This window comes from Lethenteron reissneri, chromosome 8, assembly GCF_015708825.2.
Source record: "Lethenteron reissneri isolate LAM-NWPU_2019-01 chromosome 8, ASM1570882v1, whole genome shotgun sequence".
Lineage (NCBI taxonomy): Eukaryota > Metazoa > Chordata > Hyperoartia > Petromyzontiformes > Petromyzontidae > Lethenteron > Lethenteron reissneri.
The window spans coordinates 512,361-534,427 of record NC_083786.1 but is presented as its reverse complement, the minus strand read 5'-3'; the positions used below and the strand labels follow the sequence as shown (position 1 = coordinate 534,427).

Genomic DNA, 22,067 nt, shown 5'->3' with positions numbered 1-22,067 from the left:
CATCAGCGTCTAACTCTATAGCTGGCTGACTAATATAGCGACAACAACAATGGGAGCCGTGCAGAGGATTGGCCATGCAGCCGGACGATGAAGAGAGATGACGGCGAAGACAGCGACGACAGCCAAGACCCGGGGCCCCACGACAGCCCTGAACCTTCGGTCATGTCCCCCTTATCTACTCCCCGACGTGGCCAGACCCCACCTCCGGCCACGCCTCCTTCTAGAACCTTCGAGCAGGTTCCCGGAGCTTTCCGACTGACCCCGCCTTTAACCTTTAACCCAATTAACCCCTTCTAGTTGGTTCTTATATAATGCACCATATTTGTGATAATCCCTCCTGGTCAACAGATGGCACCCTGTCATTACATCACCCCCCCACGTTTAAATACTAACTTTTTGTCAAGGAGCAATCCATAATGAAAAAGCAAAACCCAAGCAACAACTCGGGAAGGTAAAGGGAAGACCCAAGCTACATCTCGGGAAAGTAGGGGTAGAGAGAAAGAAAAACACATTTTTCCTTCCACATAACGCGCGAGCGCGACCCCAAATACTCTCTCATACACACGGACATTCCTATCACCGGAATCTAAAACATTTTGAATGAGTCCACGACACTGGTCTATCCATGGGGGCAATCTTCGCATTCTTCAGAGGGGATGTGGGCTCAACCAGAAGACCCAGAGAAGTTGGTTCCATCCCCGGCTTCACAGGTGATGTGGGCTGGGCCGCAGCCGGCACCTCCCAGCATTTAGTGAGACCTCGTGACCCGCCAACCTTCAGGGGCTCGGAAACTGTGGGCGGCACAACACAATCCTGATGCACGCTCTCCGTCGCTGCTTCCCCCGGCTCGTCGGACACATCAGACACCGGTCGTACAAAACTTGGAGAGAAGGTGTCAGTTTGGGGAGGAACGTAAGGCTTCAACCGCGTTACGGATGAACAAACCAACGGCGACGGCCCAACGGCAACGGCCCACCCGTATATGCATGCACTGCGGCCATTTGACCTCTACCACTTCCACGGGAACTTGTCATGGCCGATGCAATTTAGGGGACGTTCCCCACGTCACCTGCGGGCAGTGCAACCACGCCCAGTCCCTTATGGCTCAATGCAGCACATGGTCATGGTGCCCCGCATTCCGTTCATGTTTGCCTCAGCCACTTCGCGTGCTGCTGAGTTGCGCTTTGGCAGTGTTTGCCTTAGCCGCTTCGCGTGCTGCCGAGTTGCGCTTTAGCGTAAGTTGCAGGGGCGTAGGTAAGATCGTTTTACCCTTGTTCTTTGACAGACCCAATTGGACCTCCATGGAAGGTTAATTTTTTCTTCCATATGTGGTGATCATGATTGACACACACGCGCCACAACCAGGGGGAGGGGTAGAAACCGGTCCGGACCGGTCGGGCCAACGGTGGTTGGAACCCCTCTGAGGGGAGGGGGCTGGCAGAAGCTACGATCCCCCAGAACCCCGCCCCTCAGGCAGAAAGAGTATATAAGGTGGGTCCCTGAGAGCGCGAGGGAGTCCGTCTCAAGCCGAAGCCAGAAGCCGCCGGAAGAAGAAGAAGACCCTGGACCCCAAGCCGCCGATGTCCTTCTAAGGACCGGGGCTCAGTGTGATGCCAGTGGTCGTGGGGTTAGGACCCTGAGGATCCCTCGGCCTGATGCCCTTGTAAGGGCCAGGTCCGGACGGGCCAGTGGTCAGGGACCCACCGGGCCAGCGGTGGGTCAGCCTCCCCTAGGTCTAGCTAGCCGGAGGGCTGGAGTAGAGAGAGTTGTAGGTACGATAGCCCGGAGACTGTACCTCCCCAGGTTGTGGGTGGAAGGGGCCATTACCCCTTTGTGTTAGGGATTAGTGTAAACTGTTGGTAAAATAAACCGTGTTGCCTCTACGAAGACTCCGTCTCCCTTCAAGAACATTACACATACATGAGAAAAAACGGCCAAAATGCAATGGAAGCGTGGGGAGCCATCCTGTATGCTACCAAGACTCCTGGAACATGCTGATCCCAATCATTTTGAGCCACACTAACCGCCTGACAGAGCATGGATGTCAGGGTTCTATGCAGGCATTCCACCATCCTGTCTGTCTGGGGATGGTACGGCGACGTTTTAATCTTCCTAGTGCCCAGCACGTCACAAACTTCGCGCAGCAGCTTCGAAGAAAAATTCCGCCCCTGATTCGTGAGAGGGGCAAAAACGCCTCGGCAATAGAAGTTGCCGACTGGTCAGGCAACGGGCCAGGCCATCGGCCAATGCGAAAAATTCTAGATTTGAAGCTTTCATGACTGAAAGGATTCATACTCTTAGGTTTTTTCGGTAAAGTCACGTAGGTAAAAAATAAAATTAAAATAAAAGTTATTATTGAAATAAAATAATTAATACCCTCTACGGGGAGAAATTTCACCTCTAGCTGTGACGGTCCGACCTGATGAAGGAGACTTGTGTTGCCTCCGAAACGTTGTGATTTATTATTATTTTATTTTATTTCTATTATTACTTTTATTAATTTTCTTTTTTACCTACGTGACTTTACCGAAAAAACATAAGAGTATGAATGCGAAAAATATTTAATACCAACGAGGAGAAACTTATTCCCCCTCTGCGTGACCGAAAAGGGTCCTAGAATGTCGAGCACGACCAACTCGTTCATCTGCGACACTGAGATGGACTGCAGCGGAGGCTGGAACTTCCTCAGCGGTTTTCTGCACGCGTAGTCCGTACAACCCTTAATCAAGTGGTGCACATCACTCGACATTTCCGGCCAATAAAAATCACGCTGCAACGTTAACGTCTTCCGCACCACGAGATGTAATAATTTGTCCTCGTGCGCCACCTGAGTCAACTTGCCTCGGAGGGTGGTGGGAACCACAATGCGATGACGATGCAGCCCTTCATCCCCCAACATCAAAAGGCAATCCCGAAGAACCGGTTGCGGGGTGTCAGAGGGAGCAGACTCCTTGTCCCCCAATTCAGCGCGACGCCACAAAGCCATAAGGGACGCATCTTCCATCTGCAACTGCCCCCACTCGGCGCACGTAAGGTGCAAAAGACTGTCACCCGGCGCGACCACCTTGGCGGGCTCCCCTTCATCAAGTGCTGCTATGACGGCCGCAGGCCCCGCCGCCGGAGTTTTACAGAGACCCGCGCCGGATGAACATGCACAGCTCGCGCCTTGGGGTAGGCAGGATAATGCGTCAGCATTGGAATGCTGCACCCCTTTACGGAATATCACGCAGAACGAGTACTCCTGGAGAATTTCCAGCCAGCGTGAGAGCTGGCCGGAAGGTTGGTCCACTCGCAGGGAGTACTGAAGGGCTGCATGATCCGTGCGAACAAAAAATGATCTGCCGTAGAGATAAGGCCTATACTGTTGTACAAAGTACACCATGGCCAACTATTCCCCGCGGGTAACACAGTAGCGCTGTTCCACAGAGGACAAAGCGCGGCTGCCATACACGACTACCCTCTCTACTTCGTTCTTAACCTGGGACAGGACGGCTCCTATACCCGTATCACTAGTGTCCGTGTCGAGAACAAACGGCAGGGAAAAATCCGGATCGTCGAGTGGGAACGCGTTGGATAGACGCTCACGAAGGGCAAAAAACGCAGCCTCCTCCTTCACCCCCCACTTGAATCTCTGGTTCTTGGCAGTCAGAACATGTAGGGGCTTAGCCACCATGGCAAACTGCAGCATGAATCTGCGATAAAATTACACAAACCCAACGAAACTGCGCACCTCACCCATGGACTGAGGGGGTCGGCCAATCTCCTACGCACGCCATTTTCTCAGGGTCCGTGGCTATTCCGTTCGAACTAACGATGTGACACAAGTAATGCACGGAAGTTTGCAGCAAATGACATTTAGCGGGCTTCAATTTCAGATTAGCTGATCGCATCCTAATGAACACAGATTGCAACCACTGGAGGTGTTCTTCAAAAGTGCGGCTGAACACGATATCATCTAAATAGATGAGGCAGCCAAAACGAGTTCCATAAGCCGTTGTAAGGTGGCCGGGGACAAATGCAATCCCATCGGGAGACAGTTAAATTGGATGAGTCCCTGGGGCATGCAGAACGCGGTCTTAGGCTTCGACGACTCCTCAAGGGGAAGTTGCCAAAACCCTGATAATAAGTCTAGCATAGAAAAAAACGCGCACCGGACAATGTGTGGGAGCGGGTATGCGTCGGCCACCGAGACCTTATTTAATTTACGAAAATCTACACAAAACCAGAATGCCATTATGCTTCTTAACCAGCACCATGGGCGCTCCCCAAAGGGGTGGTAGAGGGAGAATTTATATCGGCGGCTCACATGTCGCTCACCGCCTGTTGCACAGTGGACTCAACCGATACAAGTTCTGACGAATTGGCACGGCCTCCCCCATATCAATGCAAGTGCTGCCAACAGGGAGGTACGGCCGATATCAAATTTACTTTTACAAAACACATCCGAAACCCGGCGCAGCAGCGCCTAATTCTCCTTGCTGCACCGGGGACAACTGCGGGTTTTCCTGACACAACGTCTCTGCTCACGACTCGTCCGATCCTACACCCTGTTCCACCGCGCCAACAATCCCGTCGCGCACAATCCCAGTTCCCTCGCAACAAGCGGCCATTGCGTGAGCCAGCACCATCCCTGCCTGAACCACAGCCGTTCCCGGGCCCGCATTGAGCACCTGCAAGAACGGCTACTGGTTCAGGCGCTAGGCCCCGGGTCGCTGTATTTGATGTAGTCAAAAGGACACCCGCCTCCGGGTCAGTATTTCGTTTGCGGTAGCGCAACGGTATCAACATCTGCGTGCCTGGCGGGATTTCCACCGAGTCCCTCGCAAGGGCCTGGACAGTGACACTCGCCACCGCACTTTTGTGTGGAGATTGCAAGAAAAATAGTCTACGGCCCGACCGCATCTCCACACAGCTCTGATCAATCAGGATCTTGAGGGGCATCTTACTCAAAAATTCCATGCCCAAAATGCAGGGCACTGCCAGCATCCTCAAGATCAACACAGGTCCAACCACCGCAATCTCGCCAATCTCGACACGGGCCTCAATCTGCCCTATGACACCAATACTCCCTCTGTTCGCCGCGATGTATGCATTTAACACTGGCTTAAGATGCTGGTTCTTCAGCGGCAACAAATAAAAAATCACGCCTGATATAATGGTGGCGAAAGCACCAGTGTCCACCAGGATGCGTACCTCGATCCCCTGGATGGAGCTCGACACCGCTGAGGAACCCGATGCGGCCACGATCACCCAGCGCGCCAACTTCCTCCACTGCGTACCTGAGCTAGGCCACCCTTGCGCAGCTAGCCCCTGCCACCCGGCGGCACTATTAGCGCGATGCGGGGTGGAGATGACCCGTGGAACCCCAGATGCCTGAGATGGTGAAATGGGCCGGGTGTGTCACGACTCGCCTGTTGGGGTTGAGATGCGGCCGTTGGTGGAGCTGAGGGTGCCAGAGCCGTCGTCAGGGGCCGAGAATGGTTCTGGCAACCCCGCGCAAAATGCCCCGGCTGGCCGCAGCGGAAGGCGATCCCCCTCCTCTCGCGGTCTCCAGCCCCTCGGTCGTCGCATGGCCTCCCTGCGACTCCGACTCCATGCTGGGATCGCGGCCGCGACGTCCCCGCTCGGTGGCAGGTCTACGGCTGACTATCCCTCAACGCATCGCGGCGACCAGCCATCTGGCTCGCCATCTCGGCAGGGTTCCCCCGTCCATGCCGCCATCTGGGACCACCGGTGCAAGTTCTCATGGGCCTGCAGACATCTGGCGGCCCAACGGGACATCTGCTCTTTTTGGTCAACCACAAGCAGGACGACCCCCATCTCCTGTGCTAGAACCAACAACATCCTCTTCATAACAAGCGAGTCGAGGGCCTTCGGGTCCACTGCAGGGTACGCCGCCTCTCCCAGCGCCAACAACGCACTGCGTTAGGCGAGAGGCATCTCGGCCTCCACTCGCCTCCGCTGCAGAAACTTCTTGCGTGTGTCGGAAGGCAGCTTGTACACTGCTATCTCGGCATATGCCCTTTGCAGAGTGGCCTTCTTATCAGCAGGGATGGCCCGGAGCGCCGCGAGGGCGTCGTCGTCCAATGCTGTCGGCAGAGCATTCAATGCCTCCTCCTCGGTCGAGTTCACCGACCGGAAAGCCGCTTCAAAACGCCAGGTAAAGGCGCTCCAGTCACCCTCTTAGCAATGAATTCCCTGACAGGAGGTAATTGGCGGGTCCGATTGAACCCTTTTTCACATTTTTCTGTATCGGGCGTCGCTGCCGGCGATTCACGCCCATGTCGTACAATGGCGGCCTTCAGCCGTGTTTCTCCCGCGCGTTGCATAATGGTGGCTCCCGGCCATGTTTCTCCCGTGCGTTGCATAATGGCAGCCGCCAGCCATGTGTCTTCCGCGCCACGTGTGATGGCGGCCGCCGCTCCCGTGGATGTTCCCGCCAGAACACCGATTGACGGTGCCTGCTCCGTTCTCTCTGGCGAAGTCCGTGCAGTCCGACCCGCCACTGCAGTCACCATCATGAGCACTACAAGCTGCAAGACCGTCGCCCGCAAAAGCTCAAGCTGCTCCGTTACAGTGTCCCATCCGTCTTTGGGCTGCGACTGTGGGAAGATCGCTCCCGTCTCCTCCGCCTCTGGCGCAGCCAATCTTCCAACCGCGGGGTCGGTGACCGGGACCGCGGTTCCCGGGGCTCTGCGTGTCATTTTCATCCTGTTCGGAAGACCCCACAGGTGGGTTCTGTTTCTTCTGATATTTAGACATTCTTCCTTTTTCCAGCCACTTCTGACTCCAAATGTAGTGAGCGACTTCCGAGACACAACGTGTATATGGCTTCTTATTTATTTCTTACACTTCAAGTACAATCACTGGGCGACATATTCACGGCTTACGCATAGCTGACCCATCTACACAGCCCCATCGTCGGCATCTAACTATATAGCTGGCTGACTAATATAGCGACGACAACATTGAGAGCCGTGCAGAGGATCGGCCATGCAGCCGGACGATGAAGAGAGATGATGGCGAAGACAGCTACGGTAGCCAAGACCCGGGACCCCATGATAGCCCTGAACCTCCGGTCACGTCCCCCTTATATGCTTCCCGGCGTGGCCAGGCCCCACCTCCGGCCACGCCACCTTCTAGAACCTTCGAGCAGGTTCCCAGAGCTTCCTGACTGATCCCACATTTTACCTTTAGCCCAATTACGACCCCCTTTTAGTTGGTTCTTATATAATACACCCATATTCGTGATCATCCCTCCTGATCTACAGATGGCACCCTGTCATTACACAAGCACCGATAAGCGGCTCCCACGTGAGTGGGCGTCCGTGCGAGCGAGTCTCCAGTTAACGCATGATGCTGCGTTTTGCACCGCCCACAAGTTTGAATCTGCACTCACGCTCCACGTGGCCTCGGGTTAGACTCGGGGAATTGGCACATCACAATCAAAGACAAAGACACCCCCCCCCCCAAAATATCCTTAACAGACTGATGGGGCAAGTGCTGTTCACGAGCACCGATGAAGACCGGCACAGCAAACGAGGGGGCGGGTGGCTAACACCATGCCCGACCACCTTTGTCTCCCTAGTGGCGATGTTTATATACCACACTAGGTACTCATTTGAGGCTGAGTCGACCTAGGGGAGGCCCAGAACCGGTTCAGATAATCGTCACTGGTGTTGGCCGTAAGCGGTAATCGAACTTGAAGCCGCTGGGTTCGTAGCGCAGTGCGCTAACCACTGCGCCACCACTCCCCAGGAATGACAACACACACGCAGACAAAACACTTCAACCTGCCACGTACGGAGAGGGGCTCGTTACGTGACCGTTTAAACGCCGGGGGCATTTGGAGCGAGCGAGCCGGTAGCCAGCTGCTCCCCAACCCGCGCTGCGACCCTCAGGCCTCTTCTCGTCCCCTCTCGAGGGCCGTCGGTTGCTCCCAGTAACCGAGTTCGCATTAACAGCCATTTAAGGCGACTCCCCTCCCTCAGTTAACTCCTGATGTTCAACTCCAGGTGCGTTCCCCGCATCTGTGGTATTATTGGGCGCCCTGGTGGTGAGGAAATGTTATCTACCTCGCCTCGTATGCAGGATGTCGTGGGTTCGATCCTGACCCAGACGCCTGCTGTATATTTGGAGTTCTCTTTCCGTGGTCGCGTGGATTTGTCTCTGGGTCCTCTGGTTTTTCCCTCCACAGTTACAATCGTCGCGCGTTTAGAGCATTTGGCCGCTACGATAGGCCACTACTTTGTTTAGCTATCATTTGTGATAGCCAGGTCGCTTCTGAAAAAGAGCTATGTATCTCAGTGGGGCCTTACCTGGTAAAATAAATAAAACATGTTTATTTTATGATTATTTATTATTTATAAGGCGCAGCAGACCCAACAAAAGGGCTTCAGAGTGCCATATCATTAAAATCTAAAAAAATATTTAGTTTAACTAACATATCCAAGGAATTTAGTAGGTCTGTAGTTTATTTCTAAATGGGAGAATCTCAGCGGTTAGGCGCAGTTCGATAAAGAGCTTCCGATGATCTCCGCGCTCAGCCCGACGGTGGGACTGGGGTTCAGTGGTGCGAGCCTGGCACCAGCATGTACTGTGTATGTACTGTGTGTGTATGTACGTGTGGGCGGTCCCACACGGATGCCATATTTACTGTCTACAGCAGACGTGTAGGGAATTCCAACAAGACCTACATCTCTGCTTTATTAACCTGGTCAAGGCCTATGATACCATCAGTAGGCCTGGGCTCTGGGTTGTTCTTCGTGCTTTCGGAGTCTCTGGCCCTCTGCTCATGATCATTAAGGACCTTCATGATGGTGAGCGGGCCCAGGTAAAACTACGTGGCTGGGAGTAGGAGCCACTCGGTGTACATCTTGGGGTGCAACAGGGATGTCCTCTGGCTCCCACATTATTTAACATCTATTTTGACCACGTAGTTCGTGAGGCCTGAAATAGCTGATGTAATGCGTGTCTGACGAGGCACACACTGGGATAGGAGGCACCACACTTTATTCACTTAACAGTAACCGCTACAACAAGGCTATTCTACACCCCAACGAAAGAGAGGGAGGATTCTTCATGCCCAGAGCCTCAACACTCTCGGCTCCCGCTTCTACCAGCAACCAGCATGACCATGCACCATCCGAACCCCACACTATCTGACTCACACTGTCCCAAGGCCCCGCCTCTTCCCTTTCCCTTCCCCGAGCGTGGCCCCACCCCGCCTCTTGCCACGTCACTTCTCCTGACTCTCCCGATGGCACCCGAGCCAACGTAACAGGCCCCTCGAGTCCCCATCGGCAGGCAAGTGCAGGTAAGGGAGCGCTTCTCCTCACAATAGTCACACCCCAGGGACGCCATTTACGTCCCGGAGGAATTTCCATCTGGTACAGATACAATGGGAGGCTGATCGATGCCCGGGTGCGGTCAAGGGATGGCTCCCTATTGCTCAACCATGTTATGTATGTCGATGATCTGGTAATTGCTGCTCACTCAGAGGAGGAGTTGGAGGCGCTGCTGCTAAACCTGGAGATTGCCACGAAGAGGTGTGGCCTTACCATCAGCCCCACCAAAACTAAGCACCTGCTAAGGTATTTTATACCATCGGACACTCCACCCCCACAACTCCCAATTGGTGATGGGGCAGTTGTGGAGATAGTGGAGAGTTTCCCATATCTGGGCAGTGTGCTTATGACCGGCTCCAGTTTAACAGCAGAGGTCTCACTCTGAATCAGTCGAGTGGCATTATCTTTTCATCGGTTGCGTAACGCCGTGTGGAAGCTACTTGGTCTGTCGCTCCGCACGAAGCTTCAGGTCTTCTCGGCCACAGTCATTCCCTCCCTTCTCTACGCTTGCGAAACGTGGACCCCCCCTAATGGAACATCTTCACTGGTTAGAAACATTTAGGCTGGCCTGCCTACGATCCATCCTGGGTTTAACCAGGCTGGATTGTGTGAGGAGCTCACAAATCCTTGAAAGATCTGGACAAAGTCCCATCGGTGAGCTCGTCCGGCAGTTCTAAAGAAATGAGTTTACAATTTAGATTTAAAAGTGCATTTTTGCAGTGGCTTCCAAATATCGGAAGAGCATTCCAGACTGCCACAGAAGCGCATCTCAAAGGGCGCGATGCAGTGACCACCGTCTTTATTCGATGGTTTGCCAAAAGCCGCCGCCGCCGCTGCGAGGATGACCGAGATCAGCAAGGAGGCCATGGCAGCTGCCCTCTACACGATTTGCCTCACGGCTGCCCGTCGGGATGGTCACATTTTCTCAACTCCAATGAGTTGGTGGCCCTAAATTAAAACATGGCCACACATTGAGTTTGCTTGCAATTGAACCAATACTGCTGTAAAATGGACACTACCAGAAGACGTTGCTGATGTGGAGGGACTACGTTGGGGTATATCGTCTGCTCATCTATTTCGCTTCTACTTATATTCTCCACGAGGCTCTTCTTGCCCCACTTCACTGGAACAAACTCCCCCCCCCCACCCCATTAAGCCGTCACCGGCTCACTAAGTTTCCGCTCCTCACTCAAAGCTCACTTATTATATTGTTCGCGAGCTCACCCCACGACCCCCCTTAATCTCCCCCTCATAATCACTGCCACCGTGACTGTTCCCTCTTCATATTCTCATTACACGGCTGTCACTCATTCATCCCGTTGATTTAATCCATTCCTCATCATTCACTATAAAAATTTTGCTTTCACCGAATTCACGCATCACAGATTCGCCCCCATTGCTTCCTCTCATCTATTTCATTCACCTCATCTCCACCATTACATTCACACACGCTGTTGTTGTACCGTTGTTAATTCCTCGTAAAACGCCTTGGTTAAGACGCTATATTTTAATTCCGTTATGGCTGATTATTATCTATATATATAAAATCGTGCATGTCTGTCTGTCCGTCTGTGTGTGTGTGTGGATTTCGGACCATACGCACTTTCATTGGACGGCGGTTGCCCCTGGCAACGGATAGCGACGCCTTTGCCGCTTTCATTGGACCTGGCAACGGCTAGCCACGCCTTCGCCAAGGGCTGCAGTTTCATTGGACGGCGGTTGCCCCTGCCAACGGCTAGCCACGCCTTCGCCACTTTCATAGGCTCCGTAAATAATTAAATAATAGCCATTACACAGTGTTGTTGGCGTGCTGAGGGGGGGGGGGGAAGGCACGCCACCCGTACCCTGCCTCTGCCGGGTGGGCAATTTAGGCCAGGCCGGAGGCTCTGCACGCTACTAGGCCTCGACACCCACCACGCCACTCTGAGGTAAATTCATCAAAGTTTTTCCTACTCTTCACTCCACCCCCACCACAATGTGTGCAATTAATATTACTTTTAAACCCAACGCGCCAAACATCGATTACTTAAATGTTCACTGTACAAATAGTCATTAAGCTGGGTCAGCGTACTGCCAGTCTATCATGTAGACTGTAGCCTGCTTATTAAGCTCGGTGAGCGTACTGCCACTCTATCATGTACACTCTAGCCTGCTTATGAAGCTGACTGCGTGTACTGGCAGTCTATAATGTGGACTGTAGCCTGGTTATTATAATTGATTCTTTATATGTTCTTTGTACAAATAGTCATTAAGCTGGTTGAGCGACCCCAGTTCCATTCCAACTCACGCTCACCACCGCTGACGATTATTTGAAACGGACCTGGCCCTCCCCTAGGTCCACTCAGCCTCAAACGCGTAACTGCTGTCGTGTGTGAACATCGTCACTGGGGAGACAAAGGCGGCCGGGCATCGTGGATCCAAGTCCCGGGCGAAGCCGGGTCATGTGTATGTGTTTATGTGTTTATGTGTATGTCTGTGTGTCTGTATGTATGTGTGTATGTATGTGTTTGTGTGTGTGTATGTATGTGGGTTTTTTTCTATGTCTTTATGTGTATGTCTGCGTGTCTGTATGTATGTGTGTATGTACGTGTGTGCATGTGCTTGTGTGTATGTATGTGTGTGTCTATGTATGTGTGTGTATGTGTTTCTGTGTATGTATGTGTGTGTATGTATGTGTGTTATGTGTCTGTCTGTGTGTCTGCATGTATGTGTGTGTGTATTGTGTATGTGTTTGTATGTGTTTGTGTGTTTACGCTCGCATTACACAAATGTGTTGCAGGTCTAAGGCGTTCCTTGCGCAGCATTGCCGCTTTATTATTGCAGTCGTTTACTGCCGTACGCACCCTGAAAGTCGTGTGTGTCTGCAGCAAGCGCGTGTATGTGTACCTATGGACGCGCGCGCGTGTGTTGTGTAGGGGGAACGGTAGTGTAGTGCTTAGCGTGCTGCCTGTGTCTGTGTGTCTGTGTGTGTGTGTCTGTGTGTCTGTGTGTGTGTCTGTGTGTGTGCGTGTGTGGTGTGTGGGGAGCGGTAGTGTAGTGGTTAGCGTGCTGTCTGTGTGTGTGTCTCTGTCTGTGTGTGTCTGCGTGTGTCTGTGTGTGTCTGTGTGTGTTTCTGTGCATGTGTGGTGTGTGAGGAGCGGTGGGTGTAGTGCTTAACGCTACGCTGCGCTACCAACCCGGCGAACCCAGTTCCATTCCCGCTCACGGACACCACCGGTGACGATAATTTGAACCTCCCCTAGGTCGACTCTGCCTCAAACGAGTAACTGCTGTAGCGTGTTAACATCGCCACTGGGGAGACAAAGGCGGCCGGCCGTGGTGGATACAAGTCCCGGGCGAAGCCGGGTAGTACAGCTAGTTGTGTTTATATAATTATTGTGCCGTGTTCTTTGTACACAGGAGGTACACAACTGTCCACCGTGCTTGTTATCTACTACTCACCCACAATTCTGGCTGGGTCTGTACGGGGACCAATCTCCATGGTGGAGAACACGAAGACCGACGAGGACTTTTTATCTCCTTGCCGTGTGGCAGCATCTCGTTTATTTCTGTCGACGGCTGTTGCTGCTGTGGCGCAAATTCTCATTGCGGAGAACTCAAATCACAAGCCGTCCCACGAACGCGCACGCAGCTTCAAGACCGGCTCGGTGTTAATCTGAATAGCCTTTCCAAAATTCTGACTTACTCTCCTGTGTGCTTGCCTGTCACTGACAGTCTTATCTCGTATGCAATTTTTGGGGATTGCAACAGATTACAAATTGATGTCGAGATTTGATATCCCCGTCCGTCGGCTTCAGGAGTAGCCGCGTGGATTTGTATCAGATCGGCCATTGAATGATCCGATTTGGGCAGTCATTCACGAGATACTGCGCAGGTCTGAGATGTGGCACCACCACAACAGTCACAAACTGAACTCTCGTTAATTGTCAATTGATGGAGAAAGTGTCGAAACATCGTCCACGCAGTGTTCGGATCCGATTCAAGGAGGACCCAGGTCGTCATCGGTAGGTCGGATCCTGGTTGGAGGATTGTCAGGGTCGCTTGATGATGGGTTTCTGCAGCAGGTTGATGTTTGCCCCATCGTACTTTGGTGGTATTGTCATCGTGGCGGTTCTTTGCATATTGCCAGAAAGGTTTTCAGGATTTGAGCCTGTGCAGTGTACATTGCACTGTCACAGTGTCACGGTGTAATGTCAGTGAAATTGACAGTCAGGACGCTGCAGAGCTGTTTAGAATTGCAGACAACCATGCGCCTCGTCCTCCTCACTCATGAAAGGCGTCCGACGACATCGATGGGCGAATAATTCTTAATCAGGGAATTGGCAGCAACTTTGTTGAACCCTTGCAGGGCATTTTAAGTCACGGTTTCATTGGCAACTTATCTCTATTTGGATGTATTGGCCGCACACCGGTGCAGTGCAACACACCGGTCCTCATAAAACTCTAAAATCTAAATTTGAATCACTAAATCTGTTTTATCAGTCTTTAATTGACCGTGTAGCCAAGTTTGATGTGATTCTAAGGTTTATTCAGTCTATTGAGACTTGATAACAAAAAAGGTCAACATTGACCATTGATTTGGGTCTGTTGAATCGAGGAATCGTCTGGCCAAGTCTAGAGCACGAGGAGTCAAATCTGCCTTGGAACACGGAGCAGCCAATCGTCATCAGGCTGGGTGCTGCTATATAGCAACAGACTGAAGCTTCTTCATGTTCAGCCGCTGATGTAAACATTCGTCTTCCGACTGCTTCGACATCCCGATAACTGATTTTGACGCACCACCACCACCCTGCAAGAGTTTCTGACCGTTGTTGTGAATTGCTGGAAAAAAGTAATTATTACGAGTTTTTTTTTATACCGGTGTACGTTCATTCGCTCTTCATTGGTCACACGAAATCAGCATTGACGACACACGCACAGGAGAAAACGCTCGCACATAGATTTTTTTTTATTCCCCAGTGTTCCAGTATTGCTGGTGTGAAAATACTTGTTACAGCGACAACATTACATCCAGAGATGTGCAAAAATCTACTCTCACCGAGGCAAGTCCCCATGTCCAGCAGCAGCAGCAATCGCTGACAGTCACCCCCCACTCCCTCTCTCCGTGTTATTCTCAAAAAGAAATTGCTGTGCATTAAATGCTGCACGTTTGCACAAGCATAAAACTGGTCCTAAGGCAACACCAGAAAACAGAGTTATAGGTCGACAGGGAAACGAACAGCTTATCAATCAACGGTAAACCACACGATTTCAGGAAAGTTTGCGTTCAACCAAAACGCGACCATCGCACTCGGTCATCATAGGATCCCGGATATAAACTGTAACTGTGCCATCACTCACATGGATAAATGCCCCCAGTGTTTTACAAACACTTTCAAGTGTGAGTAAAAAACACGTGATAGGAACATCACATGTCCAAGATTCAATAAAAAAAATCTCCGGCGATGCAAAAATTCAGTCTCAATTAAACATTGAAAGGAAAATTCTACTTATTTGACAGCATTCACTATTTCCAGCCACTTTCCATAGGCGTCAGGACACCCAACACCACACCCCCTCTTGAAATGTCTCTGCAACCAACCCATCGTTTAGAAGCTACAAATCACTCGCCCGCCGTACCCATCGTGCATTTCTCAGAAAGTGCAGCAAGCTCATCTAGCTCAGCTGTGCTCGCAAAAAAAAACGGTTATAAAGTTATCGGAGCGGATATAAAAAATTAACATTTAGAATTAAGTCAATGGGTGTGCGTTTTTTTTTCAATAATGCCCAGAAATGTACCGATGAATTAAGATAGTTTGGCTCTTCTGCGTCAGGAATAAACTCGTACTTTGCAGCCATTAGAAACGTCGCTCTCTAAAGTAAAGTTGCATCCTCTGAATATGCCAATGCAGCGGCGTGGTTGATGTGGAGCGTTGGAAACCGAATGTAAAGTGTAAATCTCGCAGTGTGCACCTCAAATGATATCCAACGCGGTTCAAGTTTAGAGTTTTGCCAAGGCAGAAAGGCGCAGGCTTGAGTAATGCATTGCCCACGTGAGCGAGTGGGTCAGTGGATGAGCCAGGTGGAACATGGTTGAGAATGCTCCACTCGGGGTACCGATTTGTCATTAATAACTGAATACAAAAACTAAACATTTTATTTTACCAGGTAAGGCACCACTGAGCTCTTTTTCAGAAGCGACCTGGCCACAAATGATAGCTCAACAAAGTGTATTATCATCGTGTGGAAATTTATAGCAGCCAAATTACTCTAAACGCATGCTGATTCTAAATGTGGAGAAAAAAACCGGAGTACCCAGACAAAAATCCATGCGACCACGGGGAGGAAATTCAAACTGCAAATATGCAACAGGTGTCAGGGTTGGGATCGAACCCACGACCTCCTGTATACTAAGTGAGGGAGGCAACATCTCGCCACTGCGGCACCTCAACGCTTGGCTTCGTACAACAAATATTTCACGCTCACAAATAAGTCGCCTGCCATGGTGTGCGCCTGTTTGTTAGGGCAGGAATGCTGCAAATGCAAGATGACGTTAAAGAGTTACGTGAGCGCAGAAACACGAACCGCATTTTTTTGCCCATGGAATTAGATGTGCGTGCGCATGTTTTAATTCCCAAAGCACTGTGTGCAACTCACACTAATCACGTTCTTACGGGCTGCCGTTTATATTAAAAAAAGCGTTTGCCATCAAGAGACGCACACCGGTGAGCGCGCATGGGGGGACGTAACGTCGAAGGGTCGTCATCACCAGGGCATGCACGGGTCCGGGCAGGACCTCAGGTAAGCTTCGTAGGTGCCCGTTCCGATTTCCATGAGCGCCGTGTAGGTGGTCAGCTGTGCGCACAGACACGCAAAAGAGGAGCTCTCTCACACACCGCACCAGGGAACTCAGATGTGGCCGGAACACACGCCAGGGGGATACGCCACACCGGCACTGCTCAGAACGCCAGACACATGTACCACCACCACTAACCCCCGGCAGGCTTCGCAACGGTTCCTGCTCCTACGCTATGAAGTCTCCGCGGAGAGGAAAAGGGCAGTCAAGAAGGGCTGCTGTAGGAAGAACAAGTTCCACATTTCCACCGCTGCTTTGACAAGCCCACACAAAGACAAGACAAAGATCCCCTGTGCAGCCTTAACAGAATGTTGGGGCAAGTGCTGTTAGCAAGCACCTATGAAGGCTGGCAGGGCAAGCGAGGGGGTGAGTGGCTAACACCACGCCTGGCCGCATGCCTCCCAGAACCATGCCCGGCCGCCTTTGTCTCCCCAGTGCTGATGTTACACACCGCACGGGTACCAATTTCAGGCTACATCGACCTAGGGGAGGCCCAGGACTGGTTCAGATAATCATCATCACTCATGTTAGACATGAGCAGGAATGTCGAATTTCCAGCATCAGCTCTGTATGGTTGTGAACATGAGATTAGCATCAATGCCTCAATAATCACTCGTGATATGGGACCTTCCTTGCCAGTATCAAAATATAAGAATAGATTTTACCTTTTATGGTAATAAAACAGTTGTGTTAAGATTTAAAAACACCAAATATAAACCTTTTGCTCACCCAGGGCTATAAATGCCATGATAGTGCATTGTATTTGTGTTGTTCGCCTTTTGGCGTTCTCTGGTCTAACACTTTGAGACTAGGCTCTAAAGAAAGCTGTCTCTGTTATAAAAACAATGCATATAGTATCAGATAATGTTTTTGTTTGCGAGTTCACAAGTACGTGTGGTTAATGCAAACAGGATTCCTTGCAAAAGGTTTCCGTTTGGTGTTTTAACGTCTTAACACAACTGTTTTATTGCCAGAAATGGTAAAATATTTTTTTATAATCACTCGTGACTTGGCTCTTGCTGCACCACTGCAATGTAACTGTGGGCTAAGCCAGAGGCTACGCGACTGCCAATTCGAGAGGGGCTGGCTGAACCACAGCAAATGCACGAACAAAGAAACACGCACCTTGTTGAGGACAGGCTTGGTTGAAAGGACATCGTAGATGGTTTCCAGCGTGACATTCTGTTGAATAAAAATAAGAGATACACATTATCACCATGGAGACATAGACACGCTCTCTCCCTACAGAGACACACTCTCTCTCTACAGAGACACTCTCTCTCCCTACAGAGATATGCTCTCTCCACAGCTACCTCTACGGCACTGCCCCGAGGAGGCAAGCAGGCAGCCCGCTACTCTCCCCTCATGTCCCTAGCATGCTTGTCATCTTGTTCTACAAGTCACTACAATGCAGTAAAAGTAGAATTAAGAACAATTTGCTTTCCTCTTGATTTGTTTGAAGAGTATTGCATTCATTCGTGCTGAGCTACAAAGTGATCCTGGCCTGTTGTGTTTTTATTGCAGTCAGGAGCAGTTGAGACCAATAAACGTTTTCTCAAAAGGTAAACATCACTCTTGGGATTCTTCAGAAATACATTGATGCCCCTTCAAGGGAAATGTATTTTTTTATTAATTAAGTTTTTAGAAGGCGCAGCAGTTCAAACAGAGTGCCGTAGAGTAAAATTTTCGTTCTTTTCTCACTCCGCTTGTCCCGGCGAGGGTCACGCTGGCGGCAGCGTGTTGAGTAGTGGCGGTCCACACCTCCCTTTCCCTGGCGACAGACTCTAGCACGACTACACTATACATTACACCATAAACTACTACACTATACACTACTACGCTTTACACTACTACACTTTACACTACACTATGCACTACTACACTACTACGCTATACACTAATACGCCATATACTACTACACTATACACTACTAAACTATACACTACACTATACACTACTACGCTATACACTACTACACTATACACTACTACACTATACACTACTACACTATACACTACACTATACACTACTACGCTATACACTACTACTACACTATACACTAATACGCTCTACACTACTATACACTACTACGCTATACACTACTACGCTATACACTAATACGCCATACACTACTACACTTTACACTACTACACTATACACTACTACGCTATACACTAATACGCCATACACTACTACGCTCTACACTACTATACACTACTACGCTATACACTACGCTATACACTACTACACTATACACTACTACACTATACACTAATGCGCCATACACTACTACACTATACACTACTACGCTATACACTACTACACTGTACAATACTATGCACTATACACGACTACACTAGACACTATTATACACTATACACTATTACACACTACGACACACTCCTATACACTACTACACTATACACTATTAACACTATACACTACTCCACCATACACTACACTATACACGACACTACTATACACAGACTCTAGCTCTTCCTGGGGGAATTCCCAGGCCTTCCCAGGCCAGCCGAGCGACGTAGTCCCGCCAACGTGTCCCGGACAAACATCTCTAATTTATGTAACATATCACAGGAAACAAGAAGGGTTTTTAGTTTCTTTCTGAATGGAAGACTCGCGTACACAACCATTGCCATAGTCGAGACGAGGTCTTACAAGGGGCGGCATTCAGGACCACAGCTCAATCTCTGTCAGAGAGGAATGGTTCTAATTGTTTTGATTGATTGTCCGTAAGTGGAAACCAATCGGTTTCTACTACTTTCTTTACCCGGGGCAGAAACGACAGTTAATACAGAATCAGAATCTTTATTTACACTGCAGGAGGAGGAATCCGATGAGCTATCAAGCTCTTTTATTCACAGATGTCCAGTAAGGGTATCACCAAGCCGTCCCAATTACTAGTCGGGGTACCATTCCATTGACAGTTAAAGACGCTGCCTTGAGCCTCAGGTCAACAGGTTTATACTGCTGCCAAAACCCAGCAAATATTGTTTAGTCCTGATTGAGTTTCACCCAGTGGCCTTTTAAGTCTCTCCAGTTTCCTCCCATATCTAAACCCAAAAGACAAAGATCCCCCTGTAGCCTTTAACAGACTATCGCGGCAAGTGCTGTTAGCGAGCAGCTGTGAAGGCCGGTATGGCACACGAGGGGGTGGGTGGCCAACTCCATGCCCAGCTGCCTTTGTCTCCCAAGTGGCAATGTTTAAACACCGCATCAAGTAATCATTTGAGGTTGAGTCGACAAGGGGAGGCCCAGGACCAGCTGAGATAATCGTCACTGGTGTTGACCGTGAGCGGGAATTGAACTCGGGGCGCCAGGTTCGTAGTGCAGCGTAGCGCTAACCTAAACTACCACTCCCCAGCTAATCCCGCACACACAAACAATGTGACCGGTATTGGCCAGACCACATCCCCAATGCTGCAACTTTTACCTGAAAATTACGCAGTTGGTATTACACACAGAGCAACAACATCGCCCCCCTTACTGTGAAAACTTGCCTCAGGAATTACCTCCTGAAACGGAGTCTTGAGACTCAGTGGGGCCGACCTGGGTGAACACGAGCAGCCGTAATAATTCAGGGGTATTGCGTCTAAGCTCCACGAATGCATACACTTTCTGTATATCGAGGTATTACTACTATAGTAGTCTCTTGGGCAGGAGTGACCTGGGCATGAGTTTGCATCAGTCTGGAACCCGTGCCTAACGGAGGGGGCCCTTGCCAATAAACAGCTGGCGGGTAGCAGGGTGGCCTCAGTGGGAGCACTCGTGGCCTCACACTCGTGTGGAGAGGCTTTTGAGTGGTGGTTCTGCCTCGGAAGCTACTGGACGGCTCGACGCTAAAACACAACAGGGTGGCCCCGATTGAGACACTGGAGATGCCACGACTGCAATGCCACGTCTCCCATTCACCCACAATGGGGCTTCTTCTCAACTCTCACAACACCACCACTGCCATTTCTGCCCCTCTCTCATCAGCCCCCTTGACGACATGTTTATTTAACAAGCGAACAAAACCTCTGGAGATTCACGTCATCTTTCAGGGGAGGTCAAAAGCCATTCCTCTCCCCGCCCCCGCCTTCGAATAAACATCCTCGAATCTGTGCTCTATGTCAGACTCCTGCTTTGATCTTGGAGGTAGCCGACTCTTTGTCATGTGTTCCTAATAACCGTCAGCAGCCCTCGTGATTGTATTCATCTCTTGTTCTAAGTCTTCTTCTTCTTCTCGCGTGCTGCCTCCACAGTCGTGTACATTTGTCCAGCATCAGGCTCGTGTTGATATGGCCAGCGGTGGATAAACCATGACACACATGGTGGGTGGGTGGGTGGGTGAGCGAACAGGTGAGTGAGTTAATGAGTGAGCGACTGAGTGGGTGAGTGGATGAGTGAATGGGTGGGTGATTGAACGAGTGATTGAGTGGGTGGGTGAGTAAGCAAACGGGTGAGTGAATTAGTGAGCGAGTCAGTGGGTGAGTGAATGAGCGAAGGGTGGGTAGGTGAGCGGGAGAACGGGTGAGTGAGTGAAAGAGTGAGAGAGTTGGTGGGCGAATGGATGGGCTGCCCGAGTAGCCACACTTCTGCATGTTGACGCAAGAGCCGACCACTCCTTGTGGGACAGCGATTTAAACACATCCAGGCCAACCAATTTGCCCGTGCAGCGGCAGCGATGCGTTTGACTGCGTCCTGCTTATCTGTGTTAACATCTCTTCCCACTGTGCTTCACTTACACGGCATTCGCTCCGGTTACGTATGCACGTCGGCTACGCGCGTGCGTGTGTGAAGCGCAACACGAAGCGGGTGTGCATCTGTGCGCGCACGCCCGTGGCAGAGCGCAGGCTCGGCTGCGCATCGTGTACACGGGATTTTACGTACGGCCTGCGTGGTCCGGTTCATGCAGAGCATGGCGGGCGTCCTGCGGTCGTCCAGGAAGAACGGAGGCCTCCAGTGGTCATAGTTGGTTTCCAAGACGTACCACAGGCCATGCGCGGGGTCCATCCTGCACAGCAGAGACATACGCGGTACAACAACGACCACGGTCACCGTTAGCCTCCGAATGCACCAACAGCCTCCACACGGTGGTGTCCCCACCGCTGCGTCGATACGGCCGTCAAGACGGCTGTATAATTGAGGGCGCCACGGTGGCACGATGTTTCCTACCTCGCCTGGTATACACAGGAAGTAGTGGGTTCGATCCCGACCCTGACGCCTGCTGTATATTTGGAGTGTGCACGTTCTCCCCATGGTCGCATGGATTTTTCTCTGGGTACTCCAGGTCCCTCCACATTTAGAATCGACGTGCGTTGAGAGTATTTGGCTGCTATATATTTCCACGTGATAAGACACTTCGCTGAGCTATAATTTGTGGCCAAGTCACTTCTGAAAAAGAGCTATATAGATCAGTGGGCCTGACCTGGTGAATAAAACATAGTTTAGTTTTTACTTCAGTTTTATACCCACCTTGCAACGGGAAATACATAAAACACGCTACTCATCGTGCAGAATTTACCATGGTTCCAATGTATATGTTGCACACACACGCCCACACAGATACACCCAATCTAACCTGAGTTAACAGCGGGGGCCCACACAAGTCCAAAGGCCTTATTTACATTTTAATGACTCTCTACTTACCGAACAACTTAAGCTTAACTGAATGATTCCTGTGCAGTGTTACTGTACACACGCGTCAGCAGGCATCTCACGACATGGCGTGCTGTGTTGTGTCTCTAGTGTGCATATACTGCGTTTCATAGCCACGTCACAGCGTCTCATAGCCACGTCACAGCCTCGCATAGCCACGTCACAGCCTCTCATAGCCACGTCACAGCCTCTCATAGCCACGTCACAGCCTCTCATAGCCACGTCAC

The 22,067-nt window shown here is 50.7% G+C and overlaps 1 protein-coding gene across 1 annotated transcript in view; it reads right to left on the bottom strand.

Annotated features, from left to right (window-relative positions):
* Positions 1-14,280: 14,280 nt before the first annotated feature.
* The window catches only part of ASAH1 (N-acylsphingosine amidohydrolase 1), a 38,437-nt gene continuing 30,650 nt past the window's right edge, over positions 14,281-22,067 (bottom strand). Inside the window, exons 12-14 of the mRNA XM_061577840.1 lie at positions 21,073-21,196; positions 17,308-17,364; positions 14,281-16,181 (exon numbers count right to left, since the gene is read on the bottom strand). Coding sequence (XP_061433824.1) covers positions 16,092-16,181; positions 17,308-17,364; positions 21,073-21,196 — 271 coding nt within the window. The 3' untranslated portion in view covers positions 14,281-16,091. The remainder of the gene's footprint in view (positions 16,182-17,307; positions 17,365-21,072; positions 21,197-22,067) is intronic.